This window comes from Eptatretus burgeri, chromosome 15, assembly GCF_056783735.1.
Source record: "Eptatretus burgeri isolate ZD-2024b chromosome 15, Ebu_testis_v1, whole genome shotgun sequence".
Classification (NCBI taxonomy): Eukaryota; Metazoa; Chordata; class Myxini; order Myxiniformes; family Myxinidae; genus Eptatretus; species Eptatretus burgeri.
The window spans coordinates 49283864-49298863 of NC_140975.1; the positions used below are offsets into that span (position 1 = coordinate 49283864).

General features: G+C 41.9%; 1 protein-coding gene across 19 annotated transcripts in view; it reads left to right on the forward strand.

The window, feature by feature from the left end:
• LOC147012133 (neurexin-1-like) overlaps nucleotides 1-15000 on the forward strand; it is a 1392023-nt gene that overhangs the window by 650431 nt on the left and 726592 nt on the right. For all 19 annotated transcript variants that reach the window (XR_015052060.1, XR_015052059.1, XM_085858522.1 and 16 more), the window contains 2 exons: nucleotides 5939-6320; nucleotides 9503-9693. Coding sequence is in view for 17 of the 19 variants with exons in the window: in XM_085858522.1 (XP_085714648.1) it covers nucleotides 5939-6320; nucleotides 9503-9693 (573 nt within the window). In the remaining 2 variants the exon portion in view is untranslated. The remainder of the gene's footprint in view (nucleotides 1-5938; nucleotides 6321-9502; nucleotides 9694-15000) is intronic.

The window sequence follows — 15000 nt, forward strand, 5'->3', positions numbered from 1 at the left end:
CTTTGCACCATTGTTCGATGTTCTTTTCAGCTAATTTTTTTTCCTCATTCCCACGATGAAATATTTATTTGTTAACCTCCGCCATCTTCGAAGATGGATGGAGGTTACTGTTTTCACCCCTTTCTGTTTGTTTGTATCGTCCACCAGACGGCGGTCTCCTTGGGTTAACCTGAGGCGGTCCCTTCGGGTGGGTGCCTGGAATGTCCTATCCCTAAGAGAGGATGATCACCTGTCTCTGTTATCATCTGAGCTCAAGCGTTTGGACATCGGAATTGCAGCTCTCTCTGAGGTTCGGAGACCGGATTGCGGCGAGATAATGGTGGGTGGTTACACCTACTATTGGTCTGGTCGCTCTGATGGTTACCATACCCAAGGAGTTGCTGTAGCTGTGTCCAATAAGCTGACCCCAATGATAATTGAGGTAACACCGGTCAACGAGCGTATTATGAGATTAAGGATTCGTCACTCCTTAGGTGTCATTTCCCTGGTCTCTGTTTATGCTCCGACTGAGGCGAGTGATCTCACCGTGAAGGATGCATTCTATGCCACACTCGAGTTTGTGGTTGATCAGTGCCCCAGACGAGATACACTTCTAGTCTTGGGGGATTTCAATGCATCGACTGGAACTGATAGGGACGGTTATGAGGTGTGTGTTGGTCCCCATGGGTCAGGAACTATGAACCAGAATGGCACTAAGTTCCTTGACTTTGCAAGACGTCATGGATTAGGGTGGCTGGTTCATGGTTTCAGCGCCCACAAGCTCATCGCTGGACTTGGTATTCCAACGCTGGCGGTGTGGCAAAGGAGATTGACCATGTCCTCATTGACGGTCGTCGGAGGATGATCCAGAACTGCAGGGTCTACCGGAGTGCTCAGTTCCTCAATACTGACCACAGGCTTGTTGTAGCAACTCTAAAGCTGCACCTTAAATCCTGGAGAATGGTACCATCCCAGCCGAGGCTGGATGTTGGCAAGCTCAGGGATGAGAGAGTAGCTGAGGAGTTTGCGAACAGGCTGAGTGGACACTTGGGGGGTCTGGGTGCTTTGGGGGTCCTGAAGAGTTGTGGAGCGCCTTCAAGACCACCGTCCTTGATGTTGCCGGTGGATGCCTTGGAGCTCACCGCAGGGCAAAGAAGAATTTTGTCTCTCAAGGGACACTGGATACCATTGACCAGAGTCGCAGGGCCAGGCTGAATGGCAGAGCTGAGCTGTTCAGGGAGCTGAGGCGTAAAACTGTACGTGCACTGAGGGTGGACAAGGAGGCCTATGTGCGAGGAATCTGTGAGGGGGTAGAGCATCAACTGTGGACAGGTGATTCTCGTCTCGCTTACAGGGGAATTCGCACATTACGTTCATCCAAGCCCATCCCTCGGAGCACTGCAGTTAGAGCAGAGAGTGGTAGGCTCTTGACAGAGGAGTCTGAAGTGAAGGCCCGCTGGGCCGGTTACTTTGAGCGGTTGTACCAGGCTGATCCCCCAACTGTCGAGTTGGACGTCAAGGGTGTTACAATCCCTGTTGCTGACCCTCGAATCAACTGTGGTCCACCTACGCTTGTGGAAACACGGGCTGCGGTGAACCAGTTGAAACGGGGCAAAGCTCCAGGGATCTGTGGCATCTATACCGAACTTCTCAAGGCTGGAGGAAATGCTGCACTCGTGTCGTTGCATGCAGTTTTGTGCTCTGCCTGGAACACAGGCATCATCCCAACTGACTGGAAGAGGGGCCTTGTTGTCCCTCTCTGGAAAGGGAAGGGTGATCGCCAAGACTGCAACAACTACCGAGGGGTGACGCTGCTCTCAGTGCCGGGCAAGGTCTTTGCTCGGATAATTCTCGATAGGGTTCGCCACCATCTGCTTGAGCACCAGCGTCCAGAGCAGTCAGGCTTTACACCAAAGAGGTCAACGATTGACCGTATCCTTGCACTTCGTGTCCTCACCGAACGCAGATGAGAGTTTCGGCAGGGGCTGCTTGCAGCCTATGTTGATCTCTGTAAAGCGTTCGATTCAGTGAATCGGGATGTCCTCTGGAGGATTCTTGGTCTTCGTGGGGTGCCACCAAAACTGATCGATCTGATGTCTGAACTCTACTCTGGTACTGAGAGTGCTGTGAAGTGTGGTGGTACCATCTCTGACTTATTTCCAGTTGTTACTGGAGTTCGTCAGGGATGTGTACTTGCCCCCACACTTTTCAGCACTTGTATGGACTGGATTCTAGGGAGGATGTCGGAGAGATCAAGTTGCGGTGCGTCATTTGGGAATGTCAAGATCTCGGACCTTGACTTTGCAGATGATGCAGTCATCTTTGCGGAGACTTTAGACATTCTCTTGGGGGCCCTCGACGTGCTGAATGAGGAGTCGGAGCCGTTGGGATTACGGGTTTCTTGGGTCAAAACTAAGATCCAGGCTTTCGGTGACATCTTGGATGCTGCTGTCCTGTCTGTGTCTGTTTGTGGTGAGGATGTTGAGGTCGTGGAGAGATTCACTTACCTTGGCAGTGATATTCATGTCTCTGCTGGCTGCGAGTCAGAGGTCAATAGACGTCTGGGTCGGGCCTGGGGAGTCATGGATTCACTGGATCATGGGGTGTGGCGCTGCCGGTACCTGTGCAGGACGAAAGTCCGAGTCTTCAGGTCCTTGGTACTTCCAGTCTTGCTCTATGGGTGCGAGACTTGGACTCTGACCAAGGATCTGAGACGGAGACTTAATTCCTTTGGTACCAGGTCTCTTCGGAGAATCCTTGGCTATCGCTGGTCGGATTTTGTGTCCAACGAGCGGTTGCTGAGAGAGACTCGGATGAGATTTGTTACCTGCATAGTTCGTGAGCGTCAGTTGCGGCTGTATGGACATGTGGCTCGTTTTCCTGACTCTGATCCTGCTCACCAGATTCTCTCAGAGAGGGAGTCTCATGAGTGGAGGAGGCCAGTGGGTCGACCACGTGCCTCATGGTTGCAACAGGTTGACCATCATCTCAAGGAGATGGGGATGGGCCTAGCATCTGCCTGGGGGATGGCCAGACGGAGGCCCCTGGAGTACCGGCGGAAAGTGGAAGCAGCGACGTGCTGTTCTGGCACATGCTCCCATACCTGACCTGACCTGACCTGTTTGTTTGTTTGTTTGTTTGTGAACAGTACTACGGAAAAACTCCTCGACGGATTTCGACGAAACTTGGTGGGGGGATTAGGTATGGTCCAAGGATCATGTCATTAAATTTTGGACTTGTTCCCCCCCCCCCCAAAAAAAATTGTTTGAGAAAAAAAAATGTTTTTTTGCATTTCTACATGTTTTAAGTGATTTCCAACCTCCCCCCCCCAATTTTTTTTTACCCACCCCCCCCCAAAAAAATAGAGAATTTTTTTGCATTTATACATGTTTTAAGTGATTTTCAACCCCCCCAAAAAAATTGTTACCCCCCCAAAAAAAAATTGTTGGAGAATTTTTTTTTTGCGTTTCTTCATGTTTTAAGTGATTTCCAACCCCCCCAAATTTTTTTTACCCCCCCAAAAATAGAGAATTTTTTTGCATTTCTACATGTTTTAAGTGATTTCCAACCCTCCCCCCAAAAAAAATTGTTACCCCCCCAAAAAAAATTGTTGGAGAATTTTTTTTGCATTTCTACATGTGTTAAGTGATTTCCAACCCCCCCAAAAAAATTGTTACCCCCCCCAAAAAATAGAGAATTTTATTTTTGCATTTCTACATGTTTTAAGTGATTTCCACCCCCCAAAAAAAAAATTGTTTGAGAAAATTTTTTTTTTGCATTTTTACATGTTTTACGTGATTTCCAACCCCCCCAAAAAAATTGTTACCCCCCCCCTCAAAAAAGGAGGAATTTTTTTTTTGCATTTCTACATGTTTTAAGTGATTTCCAACCCCCTCAAAAAATTGTTAGAGAAAAAAAAATTTTGCAACTTTTTTTTCAACAAAATTTCGATTTTTTTTTTTTGCATTTTTACATGTTTTAAGTGATTTCCAACCCCCCCCCCCCCAAAAAAAAATGTTGGAGAAAATAACTATAACTCTCAGCACTTGACCATATTTAATGAATAAGACATAAGGTTCACTTGAGTGACCCAGCAGTGTTGGCGGCAGAGGTTTTGCACTCTCCCAAGTGCTCCCCCACTAGTTTTACTTTTTAAAGTATTAAAAACGACTTTGACAAATGCATAATGTACTAGTAATGAACACAGAATGCTTCGATAACTTATAGATAAGTTATACCAACGATTGTTTATCGTGTTTTTGTCGTCCACAACCTATGCCCAACGATAGTCTTGCGTATGCATAGCGTAATAATTCCCAAGCACGTTATTCATAGGTTATAAATAAGTCACGGTTACCCTAAACATTACTTTGATGTGTTTCGACGTATGAGGAACTTTCAAGTAGCGTGTTGCGAAGTGTGAACAATGTTCGTGTAGCGTGCTTACAAAACGTTACTCATAGGTTAGAAATAAGTTTCGGGTACGCGAATGTTACCTCTACGTGTTTCGACTTATGATCAACATGCAATTAACGTGTGTCAACGATCGCATAACGTGCCTACAACTTATGGCCAGCATTGTGGAACGTGTGAGCCAAACGCCGAGTTCGTCGTAAAATTTCAAGCATGCAAAATTTTTTGGACACCCAAAAAGTACGTTTTAAACCAGCGTAATACGACCTATGGTTGTGTTTTTAAGCATGCACCTAACGTATACATAGCGTACACATAACGTACCCATAACGTATTCAACGTGTACCAGCGTTTTAGATAATTTTTTTCATAAATCGGCATACGCTGGCTAAATCGTCAAGGTGTGACAGCCCCTTTACATATGCAGGTCATTCTTTTTCGAGATCAGATCCAAGATGGCCAAGTGGCCGCCATTTTAGTTGTAAACTTCCCCCCCCCCTTGATTTTGAACACGTCCTCAACCATTTCTCGGACATGCATTTACCAATGTTGTTCAAACTTGGCATACAGATATAGAATGATGGCTTACATATGTGTCCTTTTTTTCGAGTTCAGATCCAAGATGGCCGACTGGTGGCCATATAAGTCATAAAAAACCTGATGTTGAACATGTCTTCAACCATTTTTTGGACATGCATTTCCCAATTTTGCTCAAACTTGGTACACCGATCAAGAATGATGGCATACATATTTTTGTCTTTATTTTTCGAGATCAGATCCAAGATAGCCGACTGGTGGCCATTTTCTTACTTTAAATGTGTCCCAAACCATTTCTCAGACATGCATGGTCTGATTTTGTTCAAACTTGGCACAAACACACAACATTATGACATGCATGTGCACCTCATCTAATTTTGTGATCTGATTAAAGATGGCTGACTGGAAGACTGGTGGCCTTTTAAGGTGTCGATAAATATGGGCAAGGCCTTCAACTCCATACAGCAAAATTATGTAATTTAACTCCATACAAAAAATTTAACTCCATACTAACAGCCTCAATCACGCATACAAAAGAGGTTATAACCATTGAATATATAACTTCCTAAATCCCATCCTTTCCCTGAACATAAAACAATAAAAGTTTATAACAATTGTTGAAAAGTCGTGTTCATGGAAAGGCTGCTTCTACATTTCTGGATTTTAAAAAAATTATTCTTTAATGGATTTTATTTCCACTGGGTTTAGTACGCCAGGCCGAATTCGACAAATCGGCCCCTGTGAAAGCCCCGATCTATTGAAGGTGACAGACACAAATTGATCAGGGCCTGAGATGTAATTTTTTTTTCAGGTGACATCTGCCAGGTTCGGCAGCTCTATTTGTTGCTTGGGGAACAAGAAAAATGAACATTGAGAATAAAGTTTGGTGGCTTCTCACCCATCAAAGGATATCTGCTGCATTTTGCTGTTGAAGTTACTACTATACTTGCATGAGTCAGACTTTTATGATTGTCTTTAAATCCTCATTACCTACTCATGTGCATTTCAGGTGAGATGTTTGGTGATCATACCCGTCTGGAGTTCCACAATATTGAGACGGGAATCATGACTGAGCGTCAATTTTCTTCGACGATACCCTCCAACTTTGTGGGACACCTCCAGAGTGTCATTGTAAACAGCATGTCGTACATCGATCTGTGCAAGAATGGTGACATTGACTTTTGTGAACTGAATGCTCGCTTTGGCAAGCGCCCTATCATTGCTGACCCTATTACATTCAAGTCCAAAGGCAGTTACCTGGCACTTCCTACGCTGCAGGCGTACAGCTCAATGTACCTCTTCTTCCAATTCAAGAGCACCTCACCAGACGGGCTCATTCTCTACAATAGTGGTGATGCAAGTGACTTCATCACCATTGAACTCGTCAAGGGGTAAATTATTTTGAATGCCAACATGATTGTGCATGATTATTATATTTCATGATTTAATCTGACAAATATGAGGTACTTCATATGTTTTAAATGGTAATGTCGTGTCATCAACCACTATGGAAGACAGGAAATCTTGACAAAAACAAATTGATGGAGGAGTTTATATGGGTGTTAGACAAGGAGGAAATTTTCTTCTCAAACAGAGAAGTAGGGTCACTGAAAATCAGTCGGATAACAAGGATTTCAAGTTAATGTGTGGTGTCGTGGACAATCCTTCCATGATTGTGACATGTAAGCCTGGTGTTGGCATAGTGGTTAAGGTGGCTGGCTTGGGATCCTAGGGTCCTGAATTTGAGTGCCATTGGCTGCTGAATTAACATCAGGTGGGGTTGACTCAGCCTGTTATCCTCTCAAGGCTGGTGAAATGAATACTAGTGTACAGTTATAGGGGCACAGCTTCAGTGGCATGGTTGTTCCAAAACAAAATGATAGCTTACTGGCAGCCAAGCTGCCATACACAAGAAGAAAATTGTGACACATGAATAATACATTCATTCTTTCAATGACATATAACTTCAAGCCACCAAGGAAATTTCATTTATTTTGCAGGCATACAAATAAGGTCTGTACAAGGTCTGCACCTTTCCATTCTATTTATTTTTCAAAAGATGAGCTTGGCTTCCAAAAAAATCCACCTTAATGGAGGAAGCTCACATAACCGAAGACAACGGACTGTCATGTGATCTTGCACAGGCATGATGGCTCCCTGAGGGCACTGGTGTTTTTCGGTTTTATGGTGGTATTATTCGAGAAATACCTGTGGGTTTTTTGTTTACAGATGATGTGCAGTGAATGGTTGGAAGTCATAAACATTTATAGTTTATTAATTGCGTAGGCTACTGTGGTAAGTGTTACAGTGCCTATTTTAAATGTTGCATGTTCACATATACAGTCGGACTTCTGTATCAGGCACCGTAGTTTTAACAAACATTCAGAACACGTTTTCTTCAATGCATCATTTTCCTGTGTTCACGATTCATAAAGCTGGAAATTAACCCAGAAATAAATAAAGATAGTTTTGGACCTGCTCGTTGAAACACAGATACAAACATTCGAAAACCCTCGAAATACAGATGAGATGGCCTGAATCGATTCTCAAAAACGTCAAAAAGAAACACTAATTTTTATTATACATGGTGGAGAAATAAAATGCCGAGGAGAAAAGGAGGGTAGAGACATTCAGCTGAGCAAACAAAACTTGCCTGGACTCATACCCTTGAAAGAGTCAAGGGAAGAGGCTCAGAGAGGGAGACCCATCAGTGGGACACAAAATGTAAACTATTCAGCCTGGCAGACATACATATGCGCTCTACTGAGTGCCGTTACATTTGGAAACGGACTGAATGTATGCTTTGCAGCAAGCAACGTTTTGTCGACCCACAAAACCATAACTTCTCTTTTATTTATTAAAAGCATGCAAATTGACCATTTATACTGTGCTGCATTTATCGTCTGGCCAGGAATTGAACCCTGATCAGACATGGAATTGCTGTCTCTCTTGCAGCCTCTTAGGTAAATAGTTCCTAATCTAAATTCAATCAATGTATCACAAAGGGACGATGCATACTGATAACTCAAATTGGCTCTGTTGCTAACAATGTGAATCGTTTTTTTGCAGCTGCAATAATACGACAATTACTGTTTGTTTTCTACTTCGGTTTATAAGTTCCAGATCCACCCCTGAATGTCTATCTTCGACTTAGAATGACAAATTACTAGAACTGGTGTGACTCCATCGCAACCCATTAGAATGAGGAATAGTTTTATTTTGCAACTTTTGTCATGTTTACATAAAATAATTATTATAGCTGTAAACTTGAATGAAGAGATAATTCTGATTAGGCCTACTCATTCTTGACTTACCTGAGTTACTTAACAGCTTATAAAATGTAAAATGCAAGCACATTCCACTTCATCGAATATAAAAAGCACTTTCACAATTAACTTTATCAAATATATAAAGCTTATGTTCATTTTGTATGTACGGACAATGTATGCCAAATTCTGCTTGCAGTTTGCAAGCATCCCTCATTGGTGTGTGTGTGTGTGTGTGTGTGTGTGTGTGTGTGTGTGTGTGTGTGTGTGTGTGTGTGTGTGTGTGTGTGTGTGTGTGTGTGTGTGTGTGTGTGTGTGTGTGTGTGTGTGTGTGTGTGTGTGTGTGTGTTCTTTGAAAACGCTTTCTATATTACACGTCACCTTCATACAGTACTTCAAATTTCCCAATGCCAAAGGGTATATAAAATATGGTGGTTCAGGTTGGAGGAAGATATCAGATAGTGTTCTGTACTGCCAACTTGAAGCCCCGCAGGGAAGTTTCGGATTAAATCCCTTCAGAAAGACATTTCCACAAACAGGTATGAATATGAAGTAAACAGTTGAGGTGGGCCAGTGCTTTTACAGCTTTGCTAGGAGGGGTTGACTAGAAGAACATGTTCATCTGGAAATTGCTACAGAGGCTGAGCGGGTTGAGAGACCAGGAGGAGGTCGAGTGGAGGATAGGTAGTGAATAAAACAGACTACCAACCTCTCTGCTATGTGAGAGCAATCGGCATTGTGCTTCTACATCATCATGTGTGATGCTGTTTTTTTTTTCTCACTCTATCAGATAGAAGGTCAGGCAAGTACAACCTTATATGGAGGGTATTAACTCGTTGGGCAGCAGGGCACCTCCTTGACACAATAAGATATATATATATATATATATATATATATATATATATATATATATATATATATATATATATATATATATATATATATATATATATATATATATATATATATATATATGCATTTGGAAGAGGTAATGGGGGAAATAAAAATTGTAGTTAAATATTTCATGATCTCTTCTCTGTCAAGCTATTCTACGAGCCTTAAATATTTTCAAACAAATTACACCATTCATTTATTATTTTCCAATGAATTTCAATATTTAACCGACGAAAGAAGAAAACCAACATTAGTTTTACAGGGAGGTTCTGTGGCCATCCATTTTGCATGTCTTTGTCAATGTCACTTCCATTTCAAGCACTTTTCAGTGTGCTTAATAGGTTAATGAACAATCTTATTCATGTAAATACATGGCATATCTCTCTGACTGTTCTGTCTGCATTGCCATTCAGGCACATCCGCTACGTTTTTGACTTGGGCAATGGGCAGAACTTGCTGAGGGACAACTGCAAAAAGAGCCTCAACGATGATCAGTGGCACGATGTGATGATCTCACGGGATTCCAGCAATATGCACACACTGCGCGTTGACACCAAGACGGTGTCTCAGAATGTCATCGGTGCCAAGAATTTGGATCTTAAAAGTAAGTGTTTGGTTTCAAATGTCCTTAATATTCAGCTTGTAAAACAATATAGATCTGAGAATAATTGTGTTTGGCAAAAACAAAAATTAAAAATCAATCTCAGCTTGACTGAGATTAATTTTAATTTTTTTTCCCCTTCACTCGGGTTGAAATTGAATTCCATAACCTGCACATGTGCATTTGTGTATATTTGCGAATAACCTGTCCTTATGGACGGGTTAATTTCCCCATAATTACGGATGCGATGACTTGTAATATGCACCCTCACCCTGATTGGCACTATACGACACACATTTACATCAAGATAATTGAGGTGCTCCCCCAACCCTGAACCCCCAGGACTATGATTTTTTTTTATTTTTTAACCATCGAAACCCCTCCCATGCACCTTCTCAGTTTAAACACCAGTTTTCAACTCATTTAATATCGTGGTCCATGAGTGCAGAGAAGTGTCACACACACACACACACACACACACACACACACACACACACACACACACTTTTTATTAATTATACAGTATCAGCTATTATATATAATAATATAATTTAAAGGATTGCTCTAAATGATGTTAATTTCACAACATCCTGTATTCAACTTGATTTAAATTGTAAACCTCAAAACATAGTCCCTTACCAAAAGGAAAAACCTTAACCTGCAAGCAATTGACTGCTTTCCCGACCACATGGATCATCAGCTGGGCACCGTTCTTCCTCGAGGTGCCAAACCTTTCAGCCCAGAACCTCTCCAAACGGCAGATCCACAACCTTCTTCTCGGATTCACATTAGTAGATTACCTACATCAGCAGATTTACAACCCTATTTGCATCCAGGCAGTGAACCCATCAATGCTACATCACTATTCATGTATTATCACGTAGTTATATACAGTGCCTATAGAAAGTCGAATGTTTCTTTCAAAATGTTCACCTTTTGTTCCCTTATAGCCTGGAATTAATTTCCATTAAATCCGACTTTTTTCCACCTTTATTTAAACATCGTAGCCCACAACTTCCAAGTGAAAAACAAAATGTACATATTTCAGAAAATTAATTAAAAATACAAAACGAGAATATCTTGGTTGGATAAGTGTCCACCCCCCTGAGTTAATACTTGGTGGAAGCGTCTTTGACAGCAATTACAGCTGTGAGTTTGTTGGGATAGGTCACTACCAACTTTGCAAACCTTGATTGGGTTAGTACAACGGATAAGCACAATAATTGTGCGTTTTATGAGAAAAGCATGAATTTTCTGACATAGTTGGTGAATACCATAAGGTTTATTTTCAGATCTGGAGGGAAGTCAGATTTGACCTCTGAGGACTGTGAGAGGTCAAATCCAAGATGGCTGCCAGTTCACCGGGTCTAATGTTTAAACGCGTTTAATTTTGGAACGAAACAGTGTAAAAAAACATTTAAGGTGTCATTTCCAACTAAGTTTGGAATGGCCATTCGTTTGGTGATACTTTTGAGATCGCCAGGAGCAAAGGAAATGCATTGCGATCAAGGTCAAGGTCAAATTACGTTAAAAACTTTTGGACATTCTTTTGGTAAAGACAATGGATTGGACTTATGCAATATAGCAAAACTTTGCTTCCATTTTGACACTAGAGGGATAATAATGCAAAAAAAAAATTAACAGAATAGTCCCATGCTGCTAGTCTACTTAATACTTTATTAATAGCAATGATGATTATGGTAATGGTAGTGATCAAAATCTAACAGCCTCCAGAACAGAAGCACAGTGCAGTGCACTTGAGTTCAGCTTTGAATCACTTGCACCGTCCAGTGCATCCTTTCTCAAAGCGACAGCGGATCAATTCATGGCACGATTTTGATGCTTCGAGGAGAGTGGTCCAAAACGGCTGCCACCCAGTTGTTTCCTTTGTCCAGCCCCAGTCAGATGGCTCTGGCATCTCTGGATCCCAGAACAAAGGTTCCAACAGTTGGCCTGGGAGCAAGTGTGCTTGATGTGCTGTTTGAGTGCTGCCTGGGTTGGAGGAATGTTCTCCAGAGTTCCAGACTTCTGTGTGAAGAGCTGTTTCCTGGCATGATTCACTTCCGTGCTCTCACTGGTTCAGTCGTACATTAGCACCACAAATCGCTCCAGTAGTAACATTGATCCTTCACTGACCTCACTTCGCATGCATAGGAGTTCATTGAAAGCATCATTAACCTCCGCCATCGAAGATGGATGGAGGTAACTGTTTTCACCCCTGTCTGTTTGTTTGTTTGTTACTTACGAAATCTAAAGATTTCGTAAGTATATTGATGACTTCCATCCTCTGTTTGTGTGTTTGTTTGTGTGTATGTGTGTGTGTGTGTGTGTGTGTGTGTGTGTGTGTGTGTGTGTGTGTGTGTGTGTGTTTGTGTGTGTGTTTGTGTTTGTGTTTGTGTTTGTGTTTGTGTTTGTGTTTGTGTTTGTGTTTGTGTTTGTGTTTGTGTTTTTGTGTGTTTGTGTGTTTGTTTGTAGGCACGATAACTCGAGAACGGAAGAAGCTACCAATGTCAAATTACACCACGTGATTCAGGAGGGTGATGGCTAGTGCTGATTAGATTTTGGTCAAAGTCGGTCAAAGGTCAAGGTCACAGTGAGGTCAAACATTCGATTTTTGATGGTTTTGTACAGAATCATCATGGAAACTTCTGGTTTGGTCGCTACCTTCTCGAGAGACAGCTTTTATTAGACAAGGTCAGAGGTCTAGTTGACGATTTCGAAAGTTCCAGCTATGACTGCTTTAGATTTCGTAAGTACATTGATGACTTCCGTCCTCTGTGTGTTTGTTACTTATGAAATCTAAAGATTTTGGAAGTATATTGATCAGATCCGTTTTTGTGTGTTTGTTTGTGTGTTTGTAGGCATGATAACTCGAGAATGGAAGAAGGTACCAATGTCAAATTACACCACGTGATTCAGGAGGGTGATTGCTCGTGCTGATTAGATTTTGGTCAAAATCGGTCAAAGGTCAAGGTCACAGTAAGGTCAAATATTCGATTTTTGAGGGTTTGGTACAGATAACTCGAGAACGGAAGAAGCTACCAATGTCAAATTACACCACGTGATTCAGGAGGGTGATTGCTAGTGCTGATTATATTTTGGTCAAAATCGGTCAAAGGTCAAGGTCACAGTGAGGTCAAACATCCAAAAAATGATAACTCGAGAACGGAAGAAGCTCCCACTGTCAAATTACACCACGTTATTCAGGAGGGTGGTGGCTAGCGCTGATTAGATTTTGGTCAAAATCTGTCAAAGGTCAACGTCACAGTGAGGTCAAATATTCGATTTTTGAGGGTTTGGTACAGATAACTCGAACGAAAGAAGCTACCAATGTCAAATTACACCACGTTATTCAGGAGGGTGGTGGCTAGCGCTGATTAGATTTTGGTCAAAATCTGTCAAAGGTCAACGTCACAGTGAGGTCAAATATTCGATTTTTGAGGGTTTGGTACAGATAACTCGAGAACGGCAGAAGCTACCAATGTCAAATTACACCACGTGATTCAGGAGGGTGATGGCTAGCGCTGATTAGATGTTGGTCAAAAGCGGTCAAAGGTCAAGGTCACAGTGAGGTCAAACATCAAAAAAAAATATAACTCGAGAACGGAAGAAGCTACCAAAGTCAAATTACACCACCTGATTCAGGAGGGTGATGGCTCGCGCTGATTAGATCTTGGTCAAAATCAGTCAAAGGTCAAGGTCACAGTGAGGTCAAACATTCGATTTTTAATGGTTTGGTACAGAATCATCGTAGAAACTTCTGGTTTGCGTCGCTACCTTCCCAAGAGACAGCTTTTATTAGACAAGGTCAGAGGTCAAGTTGACGATTTCATAAGTACCAGTCTATGACTGCTTGTTTGTGTGTTTGTGTGTGGGTTTGTTTCTCGGCACGATAACTCGAGAACCAAAGAAGCAACCAATGTCAAATTACACCACTTGATTCAGGAGGGTGATGGCGAGCGCTCGTGAGATTTTGGTCAAAATCGGTCAAAGGTCAAGGACACAGTGAGGTCAAACATAATTCTGTAAATTCATGTTGAGAAATGGAGTATTTTTGCTTAGATCGACGTAACGAGTTCGTTTTAACTTCAATTTTAATTTTGTCTTCGGTTTTTGCGATCGCTTAGGACGCTTAAAACTCCGTTGTTGAAATTCTCGTAAAATCGGATGTTTTGGAGACGTTTTAAGATTGTATAAAAAATAGATCACTCGCTGCGTCACGAGTCGTCATGTGGTGCAGCGCGCTCGAGCAGATGCGTCGTTGATCACGTAAAGGTTTTCCGTGTGCGCGCTGACAGTGTTTTTGATAAAGATGGTGTTTAAAAGTCATTTTTTTATCCCAATAAAGGTTATCATCGCATGCCTGACTCACTAAGCCGTCGGATGTTGTAAGTATTGTTGGTGGATGGACGAATATTACGGTTTTGTGACTTTGATAAAATAATATTAAATAATTGCGTCGAGAAATGGAGATTTTTGCTTCGGTCGACAGTACGATTTTTGATGGTTTGGTACAGGATCAGCGTAGAAACTTCTGGTTTGCGTCACTACCTTCTCTTGAGACAGCTTATATTGGACAAGGTGAGAGGTCAAGTTGACGACTTCATAAGTACCAGTCTATGACTGCTTGTCACTTACGGAATCCAAACATTTAGTAAGTATATTGATCACTTCCGTTTCTGTTTGTTTTTTGTGTGTTTGTTTGTGTGTTTGTTTGTGTGTTTGTTACTTTCGAAATCTTGATGACTTCCGTCCACTGTTTGTGTGTTTGTTTATTACTTACGAAATCTAAAGATTTTGTCCGTATATTGATGACTTCCGTTTCTGTTTGTTTGTTTGTTTGTTTGTAGGCACGATAACTCGAGAACGGAAGAAGCTACCAATGTCAAATTACACCACGTGATTCAGGAGGGTCGTGGCTAGTGCTCATTCGATTTTGGTCAAAATCGGTCAAAGGTCAAGGTCACAGTGAGGTCAAACATCCAAAACATTCGATTTTTGATGGTTTGGTACAGAATCATCGTAGAAACTTCTGGTTTGCGTCGCTACCTTCTCAAGAGACAGCTTTTATGAGATAAGGTCAGAGGTCAAGTTGACGATTTCATAAGTCCCAGTCCATGACTGCTTGTTGCTTACGAAATCTAAAGATTTCGTAAGTATATTGATCACTTCCGTTTCTGTTTGTTTGTTTGTGTGTTTGTTACTTATGAAATCTTGATGACTTCCGTTCTCTGTTTGTGTGTTTGTTACTGACGAAATCTAAAGATTTTGTAAGTATATTGAGGACTTCCGTCCTCTGTCTGTGTGTTT